Source organism: Erythrolamprus reginae, chromosome 6 (assembly GCF_031021105.1).
Source record: "Erythrolamprus reginae isolate rEryReg1 chromosome 6, rEryReg1.hap1, whole genome shotgun sequence".
NCBI classification, from domain to species: domain Eukaryota; kingdom Metazoa; phylum Chordata; class Lepidosauria; order Squamata; family Dipsadidae; genus Erythrolamprus; species Erythrolamprus reginae.
The window spans coordinates 8,103,754-8,124,589 of record NC_091955.1 but is presented as its reverse complement, the minus strand read 5'-3'; the positions used below and the strand labels follow the sequence as shown (position 1 = coordinate 8,124,589).

General features: G+C 44.2%; 1 protein-coding gene across 4 annotated transcripts in view; it reads left to right on the top strand.

Annotated features, from left to right (window-relative positions):
- Nucleotides 1-2,443: 2,443 nt before the first annotated feature.
- Nucleotides 2,444-20,836, top strand: part of GALNT8 (polypeptide N-acetylgalactosaminyltransferase 8) — a 28,065-nt gene continuing 9,672 nt past the window's right edge. For 2 of the 4 annotated variants that reach the window (XM_070755195.1, XM_070755196.1), the window contains exons 1-7: nt 2,485-2,757; nt 7,419-7,704; nt 9,409-9,575; nt 13,075-13,258; nt 16,755-16,952; nt 18,818-18,932; nt 19,825-20,010. In XM_070755195.1, the coding sequence (XP_070611296.1) occupies nt 2,556-2,757; nt 7,419-7,704; nt 9,409-9,575; nt 13,075-13,258; nt 16,755-16,952; nt 18,818-18,932; nt 19,825-20,010 (1,338 nt within the window). In that variant the 5' untranslated portion in view covers nt 2,485-2,555. Of the gene's footprint in view, nt 2,758-7,418; nt 7,705-9,408; nt 9,576-13,074; nt 13,259-16,754; nt 16,953-18,817; nt 18,933-19,824; nt 20,011-20,836 lie in introns of all 4 variants that reach the window. The other 2 variants (XM_070755198.1, XM_070755197.1) reach the window with 2 other exon arrangements.

Below are 20,836 nucleotides of genomic sequence, written 5' to 3'. Positions count from 1 at the left end.
ATCGAAACATTTAAATATATTAAAGGGTTAAATAAGGTCCAGGAGGGAAGTGTTTTTAATAGGAAAGTGAACACAAGAACAAGGGGACACAATTTGAAGTTAGTTGGGGGAAAGATCAAAAGCAACGTGAGAAAATATTATTTGACTGAAAGAGTAGTAGATCCTTGGAACAAACTTCCAGCAGACGTGGTTGGTAAATCCACAGTAACTGAATTTAAACATGCCTGGGATAAGCATAGATCCATCGTAAGATAAAATACAGAAAATATTATAAGGGCAGACTAGATGGACCATGAGGTCTTTTTCTGCCATCAGTCTTCTATGTTTCTATGTGGGCACTCACTCATGCGTAATAGTGCATGCACACACTTGTTTGGCACCCAAGGAAAAAAAGGTTTGCCATCCCTGTTGTAGGTCATCTAGTCCAACCCCCTCCCCAAGCAGGAGACTCTACACCATTTCTGACAGATGCCAATCCAGTCTCTCCTTGAAAGCCTCCAGAGATGAAGCTCCGCAACCTCCGAAGGCCACTTCTGTCCATTGGATGGATTGCTCTCTCCGTCGGAAAATTTCCCCTTATTTCCAGCACTCTCCTTTGTTTTATGCTTAGTGCTTTTTGCCACCTGGTTGTTAATTGCTCTTTTGTTTTTGCCATTGAATTGTGTGAGCCTCCCGGAGTCAAGCAGGCGGGATGGGAGGTGATCAAAATCTAACAGATAAAGCAAATAGTGGGCTGGGATTTTTAAATAATAAATTTTGTTAAATTTTAAAATAATAATAGAAATACCTGACATAAAAACACAGTGCATGGTGATGCGTGCTCCCACCACCCAACATCATTCATTCAAACCCCTCCATCAAAATGAGGATGTACTTCTTCTATATATCATTTTAAACCAAGAACATTACAATACAGTTGTTTCTCTACCAGGTTCTTAAGTAGAAAAGTTTGTAAGAAGGAGCAATTTTTCCCATAGGAATCAATGTAAAAGCAAATAATGCGTGCGATTGGGGAAACCATAGGGAGGGTGGAGGCCCTGTTTCCTCCCAGGAGATTCCTAGAAAGGCACCACAGAGGCTTCTCTCCACCTTTTCCAGCCCTGTTTCCTCCCAGGAAATTCCTAGAGAGGCCCCACAGAGGCTTTTCCCCGCCTGTTCCGGCCCCGTTTCCTCCCTAGACATTCCTAGAGAGGCCCCATGGAGGCTTCTCCCCGCCTTTCCCGGCCCTGTTTCCTCCCTAGAGATTCCTAGAGAGACCCCCACGGAGGCTTCTCCCCACCTTTCCGGCCCTGTTTCCTCCCAGGAGATTCCTAGAGAGGCCCCACAGAGGCTTCTCCCCGCCTTTTCCGGTTACAGTTTCGGAGGCTCGGATTTGTAAGTGGAAAATGGTTCTTGAGAAGAGGCAAAAAAAATCTTGAACACCCGGTTCTTATCTAGAAAAGTTCGTAAGTAGAGGCGTTCTTCGGTAGAGGTACCATTGTATTTACAAATTATAGAGTGATTCCAGTTTATTTATTTATTTATTTTATTTATTTATTAGATTTGTATGCTGCCCCTTTCCATAGACTCGGGACGGCTCACAACATAATAAAACAATTCATAACAAATCTAATAATTTACAATTAAAAAATTTAAAGTAGTTAAAAAAAACCCCATTTTTAAGCAGACATACCTACAAACATACCATACATAAATTATATAGGCCCAGGGGAGATATCTCAATTCCCCCATGCCTGATGACAAAGGTGGGTTTTGAGGAGTTTACGAAAGGCAAGGAGGGTAAGGGAAGTTCTAATCTCTGGGGGGAGCTGGTTCCAGAGAATCAGGGCCGCCACAGAGAAGGCTCTTCCCCTGGGGCCCGCCAAACGACATTGTTTAGTTGACGGGACCCGGAGAAGACCGATTCTGTGGGACCTAATCGGTCGCTGGGATTCCTGCAGCAGAAGGCGGTCCCGGAGATATTCTGGTCCGATGCCATGAAGAGCTTTATAGGTCATAACCAACACTTTGAATTGTGACCGGAAATTGATCGGCAACCAATGCAGACTGCGGAGTGTTGGTGTAACATGGGCATTTTGGCGAAAGCCCATGACTGCTCTCGCAGCTGCATTCTGCACGATCTGAAGTTTCCGAACACTTTTCAAACACTTTATGCTTTATACCTTCGTCTCAGAACTCAGAACTCTCCCTTGTTTTATGCTTTTCGCAACCTGGTTGTTAATTGTTCTTTTGTTTTCTTGCAGTTTAATTCCTTGAGCCTCCAGGAGTCCGGCAGGTGCGATGGGGAGGGGGCGATAGAAATCCCACAGATAAGCAAATATCGGGCTGTGAAGTTTAGTTGCCTTTCCTTTGGTGTGTGAAGAAGGCACACAAATGTTAAGGACAACAGCTCAGCCCCGCCCTCCGATTCTTAGGGACTATAAACTGTCACGACAGGTTTTTTTAGACATCCAGGAAAGTTGTCTTCTTGCTGCATAGCCGGTGGTGGTGGAATCTCTTCCCGTTCCTGGTCACCTGGAGAAGATACCTCGGTGGGGATTGCAATTACTCGTGCAATGGTTCTAGGGCGCAAGCTGCCAGGATTCCTTCCCACTTTGCTGATCCTGTTCTTTGTTGTGAATATTTTCTTTGTGATGCACGTGAAACATGAAATGGGGACCCTCCGAGGGGAGCGCAGCGCCCACCGAGAGCCGAGAGCTTTGGATCCGGCCTTTGTAGGACATCTTGAAAAAATAGAGACCATGTTCCTGAATCTATGTAAGTAAGAAAAGGACGCCATTTCCAGCGAGGCTTTTTCTTGCCTTCAAAGGCGGGTTGGACAAGGTCCCGTCCCACTCTATTATGCTATGTTCTTTATTATATTATATATATATTCATATTCCTAGAGGCGTCTGTAATATGGTAAAGAATTTAGCTTTACTAGATAAATGGTCAAAGCAATGGAAACTGCAGTTTAATGTTTCCAAATGTAAAATAATGCACTTGGGGAAAAGGAATCCTCAATCTGAGTATTGCATTGGCAGTTCTGTGTTAGCAAAAACTTCAGAAGAGAAGGATTTAGGGGTCGTGATTTCTGACAGTCTCAAAATGGGTGAGCAGTGTGGTAGGAAAAGTAAGTAGGATGCTTGGCTGCATAGCTAGAGGTATAACAAGCAGGAAGAGGGAGATTGTGATCCCCTTATATAGAGCTCTGGTGAGACCACATTTGGAGTACTGTGTTCAGTTCTGGAGACCTCACCTACAAATAGATATTGACAAAATTGAACGGGTCCAAAGACGGGCTACAAGAATGGTGGAAGGTCTTAAGCATAAAACGTATCAGGAAAGACTTCATGAACTCAATCTGTATAGTCTGGTGGACAGAAGGAAAAGGGGGGACATGATCGAAACATTTAAATATGTGAAAGGGTTAAATAAGGTTCAGGAGGGAAGTGTTTTTAATAGGAAAGTGAACACAAGAACAAGGGGACACAATCTGAAGTTAGTTGGGGGAAAGATCAAAGGCAACATGAGAAAATATTATTTTACTGAAAGAGTAGTAGATCCTTGGAACAAACTTCCAGCAGACGTGGTTGGTAAATCCACAGTAACTGAATTTAAACATGCTTGGGATAAACATCTATCCATTGTAAGATAAAGTACAGGAAATAGTATAAGGGCAGACTAGATGGACCATGAGGTCTTTTTCTGCCGTCAGTCTTCTATGTTTCTATGTTTCTATGACATTTCCAACATTTAGCAGACATATCCTTAAACACCTTTTGCCAACTTTGTGGGTGAAAAATGCCATCCATAAAACATTTGATGAAGATTTTCTTTCTATGCAGTTGACATCATTAATTGATCATTTCTATCCCACACTTTCTGCTATTTATCTAATTCTATTGTATAAGCAAAAATTTCATCCCAAACTATTTCAGCCATACAGCAAGGCTCCTTTACTTGCTGGTCTTCCATCTTGCTACTTAATAAAGAGCTATATATTTTCTTTGTTGATTTTTCATCCGTTCCCATTAATGCATGATCTAATTCTGCCAATTCTTCATGAAATCCGTATATTTTAGCATTCTTCTCATATCGGGATTGCATCTGCATTTGTGGCCACTATGCTATGTCGACTAAACAATGTCGTCTGGTGGGACCCAGGGAAAGAGCCTTCTCTGTGGCGGCCCCGACCCTCTAGATAGAACCAGCTCCCACCGGAGATTAGAATTGCCCCCACCCTCCTTGTCTTTCGTAAACTCCTTAAAACCCACCTGTGCCGCCAGGCATGGGGAAACTGAGACATCTCCCCCGGGCCTATACAGTTTATGCATGGTATGTTTTGTTTTTTAATAAGGGTTTTTTAGTGACTTTTAATTATTAGATTTGTTATACATTGTTTTAGTATTGTTGTGAGCCGCCCTGAGTCTATGGAGAGGGGCGGCATACAAATCTAATAAATAATAATAATAATAATAATAATAATAATAATAATAATAATAAAATATGTCAATCCTGGGTCTAGAAAGCTTAGAACTATGACGCCTTAAACATGACCTAAGTATTGCCCACAAGATCATATGCTGCAACGTTCTACCTGTCAACGACTACTTCAGCTTCAACCGCAATAACACAAGAGCACACAACAGATTCAAACTTAATATTAACCGCTCCAAACCTGACTGTGAAAAAATATGACTTTAGCAATCAAGTTGTCAAAGCGTGGAACTCATTACCGGACTACGTGGTGTCAACCCCCAACATTTAGACTATCCACGATTGACCTCTCCAGGTTCCTAAGGGGTCAGTAAGGGGCATATAATAAGTGCACTAGTGTGCCTTCCGTCCCCTGTCCAATTGTCTCTCCTATATCTCCTATATATTTTCTTACATTCATATATCTCTCCCTCTTTTCTTCATCGATGTATTTTATTCTCATATCTCTTTTTCTATCCTTTCCTTGATATATTTTAGTACATGTATATTCTCTTTTTTTAAAATAATTTTTTTATTAATTTTAAATGTTAAAACATACAAAGTACATACATACAACATAAAAACAGTGTCCTGTGAAGGTGCACCCATCACCTGACAACATACATATATACCCCACCACCAATTGGAGGGTCTGTACTAACATCTTAATATTCTTCTAAGCTGGAATCTGCGTTCTATTTACATATCAAAGAGTGATTCTAATTTATTCTTTATGGCATGTATATTCTCTTCAACCTTCATTTTGTATTGGACAAAATAAATAAGTAAATAAATCCCTTGACTGCTCCGTTCTTGTTTAGTTTTAAGTTCCCTCTTTTCATTGAAAATATTTTTTGTATCTGGTACTAGTAGTTTCCATATTTATTATTAATTTGGGTGAACCTGTGCCAGGCATTGTCATTTCCACTTCATCTTTGTGATATTTTTTGCTCGATGACCTTTTAGCCACTCGATGTTTGAGCGTCAACATTTCAAACTGAAAAAGGCCAGATGAAGAGCCTTTGTCCAAGCTATTTTCTCTACTTTGTAATCACGGTAAAATCTGATTCAACCAGAACAAAGCTGGGAAAGCAAGAAGCATTTGTGGAATTTAGCCCCATAATTATGAATAAGTGAAAAGTCCATTGTTCAGAGTTAAAAATACCTACCTTGGTCAAAATTAACTTGTCAATTCATCACCCGGATACATATCTGGTGTTTCTGCCTCCTTCTAATTGTGATGTGTGATTCTGTCGTGATGGCGTAGCAGAGGTCCTCTGTCTTTGGCGCCATGGTTTTGTAGTCAGTGTTGAGTGAGCATAGAATAATAGGGTTGGAGGGGACCTTGGAGGTCTTCTAGACCAGTGTTTTTCAACCAGTGTGCCGTGGCACACTAGTGTGCCATGAGACATGGTCAAGTGTGCCGCGAAGCTCAGAGAGAGAAAGAAAACAAGAGAGAGAGAGAAAGAAAGAGAGAGAGAAAAGAAAGAGAGAGAGAGAGAGAGGGAAAGACAGCAAGAGAGAGAGAAAGAAAGCAAGAGAGAGAGAAAGAAAGCAAGAAAGAAGAGAATGAGAGAGCGAGAGCAAGAGAGAGAGAAAGAAAGCAAGAGAGAGAAAGAAAGAGAAAGAGAGAAAGAAAGAGAGAAAGAAAGCAAGAAAGAAGAGAATGAGAGAGAGAGCAAGAGAGAGCAAGAGAGAGAGAGAAAGAGAGAGAGAAAGAAAGAGAGAGCAAGAGAGAGAGAAAGAAAGAGAGAGAGAGAGGGAGGGAAGGTGGGAGAGAGAAAGACAGAGGGAGGGAGAGAGAAAGAACAAAAAAGAGGAAGGAAGAGAGAAAGAAAGGGATGGAAAGAAAAAAAAGAAAGGGAGAGAAAGAGGGAGGGAGAGAGAAATAGAGTGAAAGGGAGGAAGAGAGAAATTTTTTTTGCCCAAACTTCCCCCCCCCCCCCCACTCAATGTGCCCCATGGTTTTGTAAATGTAAAAAATGTGCCGTGGCTCAAAAAAGGTTGAAAATCACTGTTCTAGACCAACCAAAGTTAGGGCTGTTACAATTAGGGCAGGGGTAAAATGCATGAGGTTCTGACAGGCTCTGGAGAAACTAGTAGTAGAAATTTTGAGTAGTTTGGAGATGGCATTGCCCCGCCAACTGACATTGTTTGGCGCATGTGACCTGGAGAAGGCCGACTCTGTGGGACCTGACTGGTCACTGGGATACATGCAGTAATGGGCAGCCAATTTTTTTACTGCCACATTGTGGGTGTGGCTTATTTGTGGGTGTGGCTTAATGGTCACGTGACTGGGTGGGAGTGGCTTGCCAGCCATGTGACCAGGTGGGAGTGAATTGAACGTTCATCATCGTTCAAGTGAACTGTTAAGTCCTTGACTTGCAACCTCACCAGGATCGCTCGCTGAGGTGACAATTTGCTTCGCGTTTCCCGCGCTCTCCTTCCTGGGTCGCCCCCCCCGCCTCAGGCTGGGTAGCTAGGCGAACGGGTGCTGCCAGAGGCATAAATGCTGCCAGCACCACTTCCACCCACGCCTTCTGCTTGCACCTCAGGCGGGGGGTTGCCGTGTGAGTCTGGAGTGGAGCCGGGCAGGAGAGAGGGAAGCTCGTCCGAGGCCAGGAAGGAGGAAAGAGGAAAAAAGCAAGGAGCGCTGATGCAACAGCAGCAGAGGAAAAAAATGGAGCCGAGCCAAGACCAGTAATCCAGGAAGTGACTTCCACCGGTCAGCTGGAGCTGCCCATGCAGCTTCATTTCTGCCTGCTTCCCACCCCTGGATTAACAGCCTCCAGTCACCAGCACATCACGTCCGCTGCTTCACCGAGTTGACATGGGGTGGAGATGTACAGCTGAGTATCATCAGCGTACTGGTGGTAGCTCACCCTATGTCGTCTACGCTCTATTCTAAGTTATTTCTTTAGGAGGTTTGGGGCATTTTATCCCTGTTTTGTGTTTTTCAGCAAATTACATAAAATTATCAGAGGAAAAAAAGAAGGCCGCAAAAGAACTGAAATTGCCCGAGAATCCGCCTCAGGAAGACCAACAGGGCAAGGCAAACCGAAGGGAACCTGAGGTGCTTCCCAGAGTGCGGTTCCCAGATTCTCCTCTGTTCCAGAGATGGGGCAAAGATTTAATGGAGGACCAGCAAATTGTGGCCCAGAAGCTTTTCGAGAAGTACGGCTACAACGTTTACCTCAGTGATCGCTTGCCTTTGATAAGGCCTTTGAAGGATACCAGGCCTCCCAGGTGAAGTAGCATCTTTCTCCATCTTTGCCTCACCAAGCAGTGTCGGGTTCGAAATTTGACGAGGGGTTGCATGCACACGTATGTGAGATTTTGGTGATTTTTTGTGCAAACGTAGAACCCCCCCCAAAAAAAGCCAAAATCTCTCACACACACACATCTTCTCATGAGATTTTGCTTCCAGAGACCAATAAGGTCCACAGAGTTGGCCTTCTCTGGGTCCCGTCGACTAAACAATGTCGTCTGGCGGGCCCCAGGGGAAGAGCCTTCTCTGTGGCAGCCCAGGCCCTCTGGAATCAACTCCCCCCGGAGATTAGAACCGCCCCCACCCTCCTTGCCTTTCGTAAGCTGCCTTTCCTAAGCTACTGAAGACCCACCTATGTCGTCAGGCATGGGGAAATTGAGATACCCCTGGGTTTATATTGTTTATGTATGGTATGATTGTGTTGCATGGTTTTAATAACAGGTTTTTAGATGTTTTTTAAATATATTGGATTTGTTACACTGTTGTTATTGTTGTGAGCCGCTCCGAGTCTCCGGAGAGAGGCGGCATACAAATCTAATAAATTATTATTGTTGTTGTTGTTGTTGTTGTTGTTGTTATTGTTACTGTTACTGTTACTAGTACTATTGATATTGCTATTAATATTATTACTCTTACTATTATTATTACTATTACTATTACTATTATTATTACTAGTACTAGTACAATTACTATTACTATTACTACTATTACTATTACTAGTACTATTACAATTACTGTTACTATTACTATTATTACTGTTACTATTACTATTACTATTATTACTACTACTACTATTACTATTGTTGTTGTTATTATTGTTATTGTTAGTTACTAGTACTATTGCTATTGCTATTATTATTATTATTACTATTACTACTATTATTATTACTATTACTATTATTATTATTATTATTACTAGTACTAGTACAATTACTATTACTATTACTACTATTATTAGTACTATTACAATTACTATTACTATTATTACTGTTACTGTTACTATTATTATTACTACTATTATTATTATTATTATTATTATTATTATTATTCCTACGCATGCACAGAAGCAAAACCATGCTGGGACGCATGCATGCTCACATTAGTGGGCTTTCCTAAAGCCTGGGGAGGGATAAAAACTGACCCAACGAGCCTACCAGAAGTTCATTTCCAGCTGGGTCAGTTTTTCACCATCTGAGCCTCTGGAGGCTTTCCTGAAGCCTAGGGAGGGCAAAAATGGCCTCTCCTTGCCCTCCGGAAGGCTGCTGAAGCTGGCATGCCCTCAGATTCGGCTCCGTGTGCCACCTGTGGCATGTGTGCCATAGATTCACCATCACGGGTAGAGGCTATATCAGTAATGGCAAACCTGAGTGACCAAACTGGAATGTGTGCATGTCCACCCAAAAACCAGCTGGCCGATGTGGCGAGCTGGTTTTTGGCGCTCCAATGCCCACGAAGACCAGCGGGCAATGGCACGTGCGGCCACAGAGAGGACTCTGCCTGCCACTTCAAGTACCCATGCCATAGGTTTGCCATCATGGGGCTACAGGATCTCCTGCTTGAGCAGGGGTGGACTAGAAGACCTCCAAGATCCCTTCCTACTTTGTTATTCTGCAATTCTTGCAATCCTTGCCCCGCGCCACAATAATGCGATGAATATTCATTTTTTTCTGGGTTTCCTGCAGATGTCGAGAGAAAAAATATTCCCACGATCTCCCAACTCTTTCTGTCGTTCTTATATTCTTTAACGAGGCCACCTCCATCATCTTGCGTGCAATCACCACCATCATCAACCGAACACCGTCTCACCTCCTGAAAGAAATTATCCTAATTGATGATTTCAGTACAAATGGTAAGTAGCATGGCCTGAAATCTTTCCATGGGCAAACTTCTTTTTCGCAAAATCAGGGACTTCTACGGAACTTTGGATAGCCCCCGACTTACAACCGTTCATTTAGTGACCATTCAAATTACAACATGTTGTAAGTGAGCCTTGTCAGTGTCAGGACACACCGGATTCTGAGGACAATGCACCAGGTCCTTCAGGCCATCCTGGGTTAGGGCGGCTGTCAGAGGGATTGGCAGCCGAGAGTGAGGAAGATAGTGATGTGGGAGCACCAGAGGGGGCTGATGTGACAATGAGAAGTTGGTCCCTATCAGATAGTGAGAGAAATGTATCAGGAGATGAATGGTTAGATCCTAGATATCGAAGATTGGCAAAAAGAAGAAAAGAGATCCAAGGTAAAAGTATTAATCCAGATGAATATCTCTGTGGATTGTAGGATGTCATTTCCAGGTTAGAGCAGGAAGTGAAGGTGGGGTTTGATAACTTTGATGAAAAAGAATGGTGGAGATTTCGTGGCGCTCCTAAAACAAAATAGTAAAAAACTTATGCTGCACTTTCCGAAGTGAGATAGAAGCTGTATTGTGGAATTCATTATGAAGCCGGTAAGCCCATGAACTTAAAGTGGTGATTTATCTTATCTCTTATCTCCAAGCCAGCCAAGAATGGAATGTTAGGAATGCTTCCCAGAACAGTAAGAGAAATTCAAGCTGAGAGTAATTGCTTCCGTCTTTATGCTTTGCATTTTTACCTTGCAAAAGTTTCATGTATCTAAGATGGTGTAAACCTTAATAAAAAGGCTATTATTTTAAGGAGGGGATTTTTGAGATTTTGGAAAAATACTAACCCGTGCTCAGAACACAACGGTATTGAAAGAAGTGACTTATGACCGTTTTTCACACTTATCACCGGTCGTTGTAGCATCCCCAGGGTCACTTGATCAATAACAACCGTGTTACTAATTTAACAACCTCAATGATTCCCTGAATCACTGAGGCAAAAAAGGCAATAAAATTGGGCAAACTCTTTTAACAACTGTCTCACTTAGAGACATAAATTTTGGGCTCCACATGTGATAAGTTCCGCCACCTGTCTACTGGATCCGTGTCCCTCCTGGTTGGTCTCGGCCAGCAGGGAGATGACACGGAGCTGGGCCCAGGAGATTACCAACGCTTCCTTGGGGAGGGGAGTTTTTCCAACACTCTATAAAGAAGCGCTTGTGCGCCCCCTCCTCAAGAAGCCTTCCCTGGACCCAGCCGTACTTAACAACTATCGTCCAGTCTCCAACCTTCCCTTTATGGGGAAGGTTGTCGAGAAGGTGGTGGCACTCCAGCTCCAGCAGTCCTTGGAAGAAGCTGATTATCTAGGTCCCCAGCAGTCGGGTTTCAGGCCCGGTTACAGCACGGAAACCGCTTTGGTCACGTTGATGGATGATCTCTGGCGGGCCCGGGACAGGGGTTTATCCCCTGTCCTGGTGCTCCTCGATCTCTCAGCGGCTTTCGATACCATCGACCATGGTATCCTTCTGCACCGGTTGGAGGGGTTGGGGGTGGGAGGCACTGTGCTTCAGTGGTTCTCTTCCTACCTCTCTGGCCGGTCGCAGTCGGTGTTAGTGGGGGGTCAGAGGTCGGCTCCGAGGTCTCTCCCTTGTGGAGTGCCTCAGGGGTCGGTCCTCTCCCCCTTGCTATTTAACATCTACATGAAACCGCTGGGTGAGATCATCCAAGGACATGGGGTGAGGTATCATCAATATGCCGATGATACCCAGCTTTACATGTCCACCCCATGCCCAGTCAACGAAGCGGTGGAAGTGATGTGCCGGTGCCTGGAGGCTGTTGGGGCCTGGATGGGTGTCAACAGACTCAAGCGCAACCCGGATAAGACGGAGTGGCTGTGGGTTTTGCCTCCCAAGGACAATTCCATCTGTCCGTCCATTACCCTGGGGGGGGAATTACTGACCCCCTCAGAGAGGGTCCGCAACTTGGGCGTCCTCCTCGATCCACAGCTCACATTAGAAAACCATCTCTCAGCTGTGGCGAGGGGGGCGTTTGCCCAGGTTCGCCTGGTGCACCAGTTGCGGCCCTATCTGGACCGGGACTCATTGCTCACAGTCACTCATGCCCTCATTACCTCGAGGTTCGACTACTGTAATGCTCTCTACATGGGGCTACCTTTGAAAAGTGTTCGGAAACTTCAGATCGTGCAGAATGCAGCTGCGAGAGCAGTTATGGGCTTACCCAGGTATGCCCATGTTTCACCATCACACCGCAGTCTGCATTGGCTGCCGATCAGTTTCCGGTCACAATTCAAAGTGTTGGTTATGACCTTTAAAGCGCTTCATGGCATCGGACCAGAATATCTCCGAGACCGCCTTCTGCCGCACGAATCCCAGCGACCGATTAGGTCCCACAGAGTGGGCCTCCTCCGGGTCCCATCAACTAAACAATGTCGGTTGGCGGGCCCCAGGGGGAGAGCCTTCTCTGTGGCGGCACCGACTCTCTGGAACCAACTCCCCCCGGAGATCAGAACTGCCCCTACTCTTCCTGCCTTTCGTAAACTCCTCAAAACCTACCTTTGTCGTCAGGCATGGGGAAACTAAACATCTCCCCCTGGGCACGTTTAATTTATACACGGTATGCTTGTGTGTGTGTCTGTTAGTATATGGGTTTTTTTAAATCTTTAAATATTTTAATTAATTGGATTATTTATGATTTGTTTTACACTTGCTGTGAGCCGCCCCGAGTCTTCGGAGAGGGGCGGCATACAAATCCAAATAATAAATAAATAAATAAATAAATAAATAAATAAATAAAAGTTGAGGACTACCTGTATATAAAAACATTCCCTCATATTGGATCACTTTCTGTATAAAGTGCACTACGGTACTGTTAAGGAAATTATTTATTTATTTGTTTGTTTATTTGTTTGTTTATTTATTAGATTTGTATGCCGCCCCTCTCCGTAGACTCGGGGCGGCTCACAGCATACAATAAGACAATTCACAACAAATCTAATAAATTTAAAAAACATTTAAAAAACCCATTATTAAACCAGTCATACACACAGTCACACCATATATAAATTATATAGGCCCGGGGGAGGGAGGGGGAATGCCTCAATTCCGTCATGCCTGACGGCAGACGTGGGTTTTAAGGAGTTTACGGAAGGCAAGGAGGGTGGGGCCAGTTCTAATCTCTGGGGGGGAGCTGGTTCCAGAGGGTCGGGGCCGCCAAAGAGAAGGCTCTTCCCCTGGCACCTGCCAGACGACATTGTTTAGTCGAGGGGACCCGGAGAAGGCCCACTCTGTGGGACCTAATTGGTCGCTGTATCTGTAATGAAGAGAGAATGGACATTTTAGCTGTGTAACAAAAGTGGTATTTCTTCCTATATTCTGACATAAAACCCTCTCAAATTAATACTGTTAAAACCTGTTTGTTTGTTTGTTTGTTTGTTTGTTTGTTTGTTTGTTTGTTTATTTGTTTGTTTGCTTGCTTGCTTGTTTTGCCAGAGGAACTTAAAGGTCCTTTGGAAGAACATATCAAAAAGTACAACGACAAACATCCCGGGTTGCTGAAAATTGTGAGGCACGAAGAAAGGAAGGGCCTCACAGAAGCTCGGATTTCTGGGTGGAAAGCATCTTCGGCAGACGTGGTGGCCATTTTGGATGCTCATATCGAAGTCAACACGAACTGGTAAGTCTAAACCAGGGGCATCAGACTCAAAGGCTGGGACCCTAATCTGGCCTGCGGGGTGCTTAGATTTGGCCTGTGGACCACTCTGGAAATAATGAAGGACCAGCCTGCTGTGCCTCTGACACCAAAAATGGAGCTTGTAAGGGCCGTGTGTGGCCTTCTGAAGCTCTGTATTCACCAGCAGAGGGCTGCAGGAGGCTGTCGTAGCTGAAAATGGAGCTCGGGAGTCTGTTTTCACTGGCAGTGCGCTCAGACCACCACAGGGGCCCTTTGACATGAGTAACATGCTGACCATGCCCACCCCGGCCTCCTGAGGCCAAACACAACCCCGATAAAGCCCTCAATCAAATTGTGTTTGGCACCTGTTAAATATGCTAAGTGTGAGTTACTGGGGAGAATTCAAAAGTTCATGGTTTTGCATACTCTGTTCTGATTGGTTGATGATTCCTGGCGCCAAAATTGTAGCACTGTGAAAGTTGCCTGTTGCTGGGGGTAAACAGTACAGTGTTCCCTCGATTTCCGCGGGGGATGCGTTCCGAGACCGCCCACGAAAGTCGAATTTCCGCGAAGTAGAGATGCGGAAGTAAATACACCATTTTTGGCTATGGACAGTATCATAAGCCTTCCCTTAACACTTTAAACCCCTAAATTACCATTTCCCATTCCCTTAACAACCATTTACTCACCATTATTACTGGTACTCACCATTGAATAAGGCTCTTAGTGATCCTGATATTTATAAACATAATTATTTATTAACAATAATTATTTTTTTGGTTATTTATTTGCAAAAATTATTAGTTTGGCGATGACGTATGACGTCATTGGATGGGAAAAACCATGGTATAGGGAAAAAAACCGTGAAGTATTTTTTAATTAATATTTTTTGAAAAACCGTGGTATAGGCTATTTGCGAAGTTCGAACCCGCGAAAATCAAAGGAACACTGTATAAACACTTAGAGACGCTGTCTCCCAGATTAGATACATTCGTGCCTAGACTTGTTAGTTAGAATCCGTAGAGTTGAAGCCTTCCTGTCAGAAATAAAATACTGAATTTGTATCAGCCTGGCTTGAGAGTTGTTTCGGCATCCCTGATCTAGAATATCATCCATCTCCAGGTGGTAACTCAATAGATCCATTCCAATCAACGCCTCCTTCCTCAGACCTCGCTGCGGCCTGTAAGGGCCCTCAGAATCAACCTTCTCCAGGTCCAGTCCACCAACCAATGTCGGTTGGCAGGATCTCGGGGAAGAGCCTTCTTTGTGGCAGCTGCGACCCTATGGAATCAACTGCCCACAGTGATCTCCTCTCTACCGGTCTTCTGGAAAGCCGTTAGGACCTGGCTTTTCCAGCAGGCCTGGAATTAGGATTGATTGACGTTTTTATGGATTTTAGATTTTTATGTAGATTTTATTGCTGTATTTATTGCTCTTTTTACTTGAATTGACTATTGTTAGCCGCTCAGAGTCCGTTTTGGAGTAAGCAGCATATAAATGAATGAATGAATGAATGAATGAATGAACGAACGAATGAATGAATTTATTTTATTTATTTATTTATTAGATTTGTATGCCGCCCCTCTCCGTAGACTTGGGGCGGGTAACAACAATAATAAGACAATATAAACAAATCTAATATTTAAGTTAATTTAAAAAACCCTAATTTAAGAGACCAATCATAAATACAGACATACCATGCATAAATTTTATAAGCCAAGGGGGAAGGGAATATCTCAGTTCCCCCATGCCTGACGACAGAGGTGGGTTTTAAGGAGCTTACGAAAGGCAAGGAGGGTGGGGGCAACTCTGATATCTGGGGGGAGCTGGTTCCAGAGGGTTGGGGCCGCCACAGAGAAGGCTCTTCCCCTGGGTCCTGCCAAACGGCATTGTTTAGTCGATGGGACCCGGAGACTAAACAATGGTCACTGGGATTCGTGCGGTAACTGGTCACTGGGATTCGTGCAGCAGAAGGCGGTCCCGGAGATATTCTGGTCCGATGCCATGTAGGGCTTTATAGGTCATAACCAACACTTTGAATTGTGACCGGAAACCGATCGGCAACCAATGCAGACTGCGGAGTGTTGGTGTGACATGGGCATATTTAGGAAAGCCCATGATAGCTCTCGCAACTGCATTCTGCACGAATGAATGAATGAACAAACAAACAAACAAACAAACAAAACGTGCTAAGAGATGAATTCTCCTGAGAGATAGCTAAAGACAGGTATAGGACAGGTAGAACCTCGCTCAATAAATGTCACTCCAAGGAGAATCTTGAGAGGCTCACTTAAATGTGAGCCAGGAGTGTGCTGCAGCAGCCGAAAAAACCAATGCAATCCAGAGGCTGCATTAACAGAGGGATAGAATCATTTCTTGCACCGATAACACGTAATTGAATCACAATCCCCAAAGGAATGAGTCGAGCAGGAATCAAAGGGTCCAGCCTGAATTTCGAATTAGCTTCTTCTTTCAACAGGCAGCTTTTGATAGGAAGACTTGTTGTAAGCAGGAAATTTTAAGAAAAGAGGAAAAGCACCCGTTGATAAGTCCTGCATAGTTTGTTTGTTTGTTTGTTTGTTTGTTTGTTTGTTTATTTATTTATTCATTCATTCATTCATTCGTCCAATACACAAATACATAGGAAGAAAAATAGACATGTAGTAATAAGGGTAAAGTGAACTTAGAGGAGAGGATATATGAAAGAAAGAAAATATATATGATAAGTGAGAGAAAGGAAAGACAATTGGACAGGGGACAAAAGGCACACCAGTGCACTTATGTATGCCCCTTACTGGCCTCTTAGGAACCTGGAGAGGTCAATCATGGAGAGTCTAAGGGAGAAGTGTTGGAGGTTAGGGGTTGACACAATTGAGTCCGGCAATGAGTTCCACGCTTTGATAACTCGATTGTTGAAATCATATTTTTTACAGTCAGGTTTGGCGCGGTTCATATTAAGTTTGAATCTGTTGCGTGCTCTTGTGTTATTGCGGTTGAAGCTGAAGTAGTCATTGACTGGTAAGACATTGCAGCATATGATCTTGTGGGCAATAATCAGATCGTGTATTAGGCGTCGTAGTTCTAGGTTTTTTAGGCCTAGGATTGTTAGTTTATTTTCGTAGGATATTCTGTTTTGAGTGGAGGAGTGAAGGGCTCTTCTGGTGAAATATCTTTGGACATTTTCAAGGGTGTTGATGTCTGAGATGTAGTATGGGTTCCAGACAGATGAGCAGTAGTCTAGGATGGGTCTGGCAAAAGTTTTGTAGGCTCTTGTGAGTAGTGTGAGATTGCCTGAGCAGAAGCTGCGTAGGATCAGGTTAACAACTCTAGAGGCTTTTTTGGCGATATTGTTGCAGTGGGCTTTAGCACTTAGGTCATTCGATATTAGTATTCCAAGGTCTTTTATTGAGTGTGGGTTAGCAGTGAGAGATTGTTTATTCAGTTCGTATGTGCGGTTTGGATTCTTTTTGCCAATGAACTCTCTTCTGCTTTAACGAAGGGCTGAACCAATTCTCTCGCGCATCAAGGAGGATCACACTGTCATCATCTCACCCGTGTTCGATAACATCCGTTTTGATGATTTCCAACTCACTCAGTATGCAGAGGCTGCCGATGGATTTGACTGGGCTCTTTGGTGTCTCTATGAGTCCATCCCAGAAGAGTGGTACATGCTGAAAGACCAAACGGCACCAATCAAGTAAGTTAGACCTTAGGTGGGCTGGAGTTTGTATCGCCTTAACTTTCCTTGAATGAAAACTGTTCTGCCGGTGTGTCCCAACCGCCCGTAATTAGAGGGAAATTAGTCCAGAAAGACACACACCACACGATAGAAGGAAAACCAAAAAGTCTTTATCAACAGAAAAGTAGAAAAAACTCCCTTTTTAAATGTCAAAGGGATTTTCTGGTACACACAAAGCACAGGTTAAATGCAATCCAATTTCTCACCCAGTAACTGGGAAATTGAGTCCAAATTCCAAAGTCCAGAAAGTCCACACACAGTCTTGAACAGGGAAACATCAAAACCACGATCTTGACGAACTATGAATCAGATAAACTTCCACAAGGCTAAACCAGCACGCTGTTCTTTTTATCTGTAGCACTAATTATAGCAGCCCCACCCAACCACAGGTGGCCTCACTTATCTCCTGTAATAATCCTTCAGTTGTTCTCTCCTATGCATCACTCTACGCATGCGTGGGTCTGTCATAAGTTCTTGTTCAGAATCCAGGGATGATAAGGATGATTTATCTCCTCCTGGGCTGTCTGACAAACTCCCCCCTTCCCTGTCACTCACGCATCCTTCGTCAGAGGAGCCTTCGTCGGGAGATTCTATCGGAAGCAAAACAGGCCTGGGGCATGTGGATGTTTCCCCCACATCCACCTCCACATTCCTTGGGGCAGGAGCTGGGCCAGAGCCAACCACAACAAAAATAAGCTGAGTTTTTTAAAAAATTCATGTCGTTTCTTGCTACCAATCATGCTACAAGCTGGCAAGATGAAAATATTAGTTGGTGTCGTGGTCTGGTGGCCACCAGCCTATCCAATAGCTGAATCATAGGATGGAGAGGTGGTGTGAACAATGAAGGGCCACTTGTCTTACCTCCTACTGCCTACCGCTCTCCGAGGCCGCTACGGGCGCAGGGGCGCCTGATGGTCAAAGGCGCACCCGATGGGCATGTCAGCATGAGATTTGACTTCTGCACATGTGCAGGAAGCTAAATCTTGTGTGAGGACATGTGCAAGAGCGAGATTTTGGCAATTTTCACCGATATTTTTGCTTCCGTTCATGCGCAGAAAATTGGCTCAAGGTGGAAGGAAGGAAGGAAGGAAGGTTGGAAGGGAGGGAGGGAGGGAGGAAGGCTGGAAGGAAGGAAGGTTGGAAGGGAGGGAGGGAGGAAGGCTGGAAGGAAGGAAGGAAGGAAGGAAGGAAGGAAGGAAGGAAGGAAGGAAGGAAGGCTGGAAGGAAGGAAGGAAGGCTGGAAGGAAGGAAGGAAGGAAAGAAGGAAGGAAGGCTGGAAGGAAGGAAGGAAGGAAGGAAGGCTGGAAGGAAGGAAGGCTGGAAGGAAGGAAGGGAGGGAGGAAGGAGGGAAGAAAGGAAGGCTGGAAGGAAGGAAGGCTGGAAGGAAGGAAGGCTGGAAGGAAAGAAGGCTGGAAGGAAGGAAGGGAGGGAGGGAGGAAGGAAGGCTGGAAGGAAGGAAGGAAGGAAGGCTGGAAGGAAGGAAGGGAGGGAGGAAGGGAGGAAGGAAGGCTGGAAGGAAGGAAGGCTGGAAGGAAGGGAGGGAGGGAGGAAGGAAGGAAAGAAGGAAGGAAGGAATAGCAATAGAGCTTCGGTGATGCAGCTGCCAGCAGTTTGGCAGATCGAATCCCACCAGGCTCAAGGTTGACTCAGCCATCCATCCCTTCAAGGTGGGTAAAATGAGGACCCAGATTGTTGAGGGCAATAGGCTGACTCTCTGTAAACCACTTAGAGAGGGCTGTAAAACACTGTGAAGCGGTATATAAGTCTAAATGCTATTGCTATTGCTAAAAGTTGATGATCCCTTTTTATCTTCTTCGTCTTAGGAGTCCTTCTATAATGGGAATACTCGCCGCGAACCGAGAATTTTTGGGAAAGATTGGGGTTCTCGATGGTGGGATGCACATTTATGGAGGAGAAAATGTGGAATTGGGCCTCAGAGTGAGATTTTTATTATTATTATTCCTTTGTCTTTTTTTTTTTTTTAAACCAGTTCATGGGATCCCTTTTTTTCAACCTTCCGACATGCAAAGTCAATGAGGAAGCCAGATTCAGTTCACAACCCTTTTACTGACTTAAGTTGATTCACTTACTGTTCTGTCGGGCTCTCTGGTAGAATCCTCCCAAAAATTCACAGGTACAAATGTCAGACACACACACGTTTGAAAATTCAAAACAATGTTCTTTATAATGAAAATTCACTTAAACCAAGCCCTCTTTTGGTATAGCAAAGAGCACTCGTCTGCAAACAACCTGGTAATTGGTACAAGTCCCTTATCAGTTCTGTGATACTTAGCTTACAGCTGTGAGGCAATTCACAGTCCTTCTTCTTTCACAAAGTGAAACACACTTTGCTCTGGTTTAGTTTCAAAGCGGGAAAAATCAGCACACAAAAGGTCAAAGTCAGTAAAGCAGGCACAAAACACAAGGATCAGATAATCCTCCACAATGACCAAACCCACAGGCTGCTATTTATAGCAGCCTCACTAATCACCACAGCCCCACCCAACCACAGGTGGCCTCATTTTCTTTGATAATAATCTCTCAGTTGTTGTTGCCTATGCATCGCTCTCCGCATGCGTGGCTGTATCATTAACTCTTGTTCTGAATCCAAGGAGGAGCTAGATAATTGATCTCCTTCTGAGCTGTCTGCCACACTCTCCTCCTCCCTGTCACTCATGTCTTCTTGATCAGAGGAGCCTTCATCAGCAGATTCCACCGGGGGCAAAACAGGCCTGCAGCATGTGGATGTCTCCCCCACATCCACAATCCTTGGGGCAGGAGCTGGGCCAGAGCTAACCACAACAGTTATATTCTTATTTTCCAACCACAGGCTTGGCAGTGCGGCGGAAGTGTTGAGGTCTTGCCATGTGCAAGGATTGCCCACCTGGAGCGAGCCCACAAGCCCTATTTGCCAGATTTGTCCCTGGCTGTGAGGAGGAATGCTTTACGTGTAGCAGAAGTGTGGATGGATGAATACAAACACATGGTCTACTTCGCCTGGAACGTCCCTCTTGAGGTTGTTGGCCATTTTTATCTATGTGAAAAGGGAATTGATAGAGCTGGAAGGGACCTTGGAGGTCTTCTAGTCCAGCCCCCTGCTCAAGCAGGAGACCCTACATCAGTGATGTTTGTTTGCACTTGGGAGGCTTCAGGAGATCTTCCTGAAACTCTGGAGTGTAAAAAAAACAGCACAACAGGCAAAACGGAAGTTCAGAAAAATGCACTTCCTGTTTGCCCATTGTGCTGTTTTTTGCACTCAGGGGCTTCGGGAAACTTCCCTGAAGCCTCCCGAGTGCAAAAAAACAGTGCAACGGCAAACCGGAAATGCGTTTTTCTGAACTTTCGGTTTGTCCGTTGGGGGAATTGGAGGGGATTTGTCCATTGCCCTGGAGCTGACACAGGGAAAAATCTCACGTGCCCTCCGATATGGCTCCGCATGTTACTTGTGGCACGCATGCCATTGGTTTGCCATCACGGCCCTATATAATTTCAGACAAATGGCTGTCCAATTTCTTCCTAAAAGTCTCCAGTGATGAAGCACCCACAACTTCTGGAGGGAAGTTGTTCCACTGGCTAATTGTCTTCAGTGGAGAACTATTTTATTTTATTTTTATTATTGTATTTATTTATGTTTTATTATTTTATTTTATTATTATTGATTTTACTGTATATTACTTTATTTTTATTATTTTATTTTATTTTTGAATTTATTTATTTGATTTATGTACTGCCCACATTGTCTACCTTCCTCTTCCTCTGAACAGCCCACTATTACTGTGAAAAATTAAATTTATTTATTTATTTATTATTTATTAATTGGACTTATATGTCGCCCCTCTCCG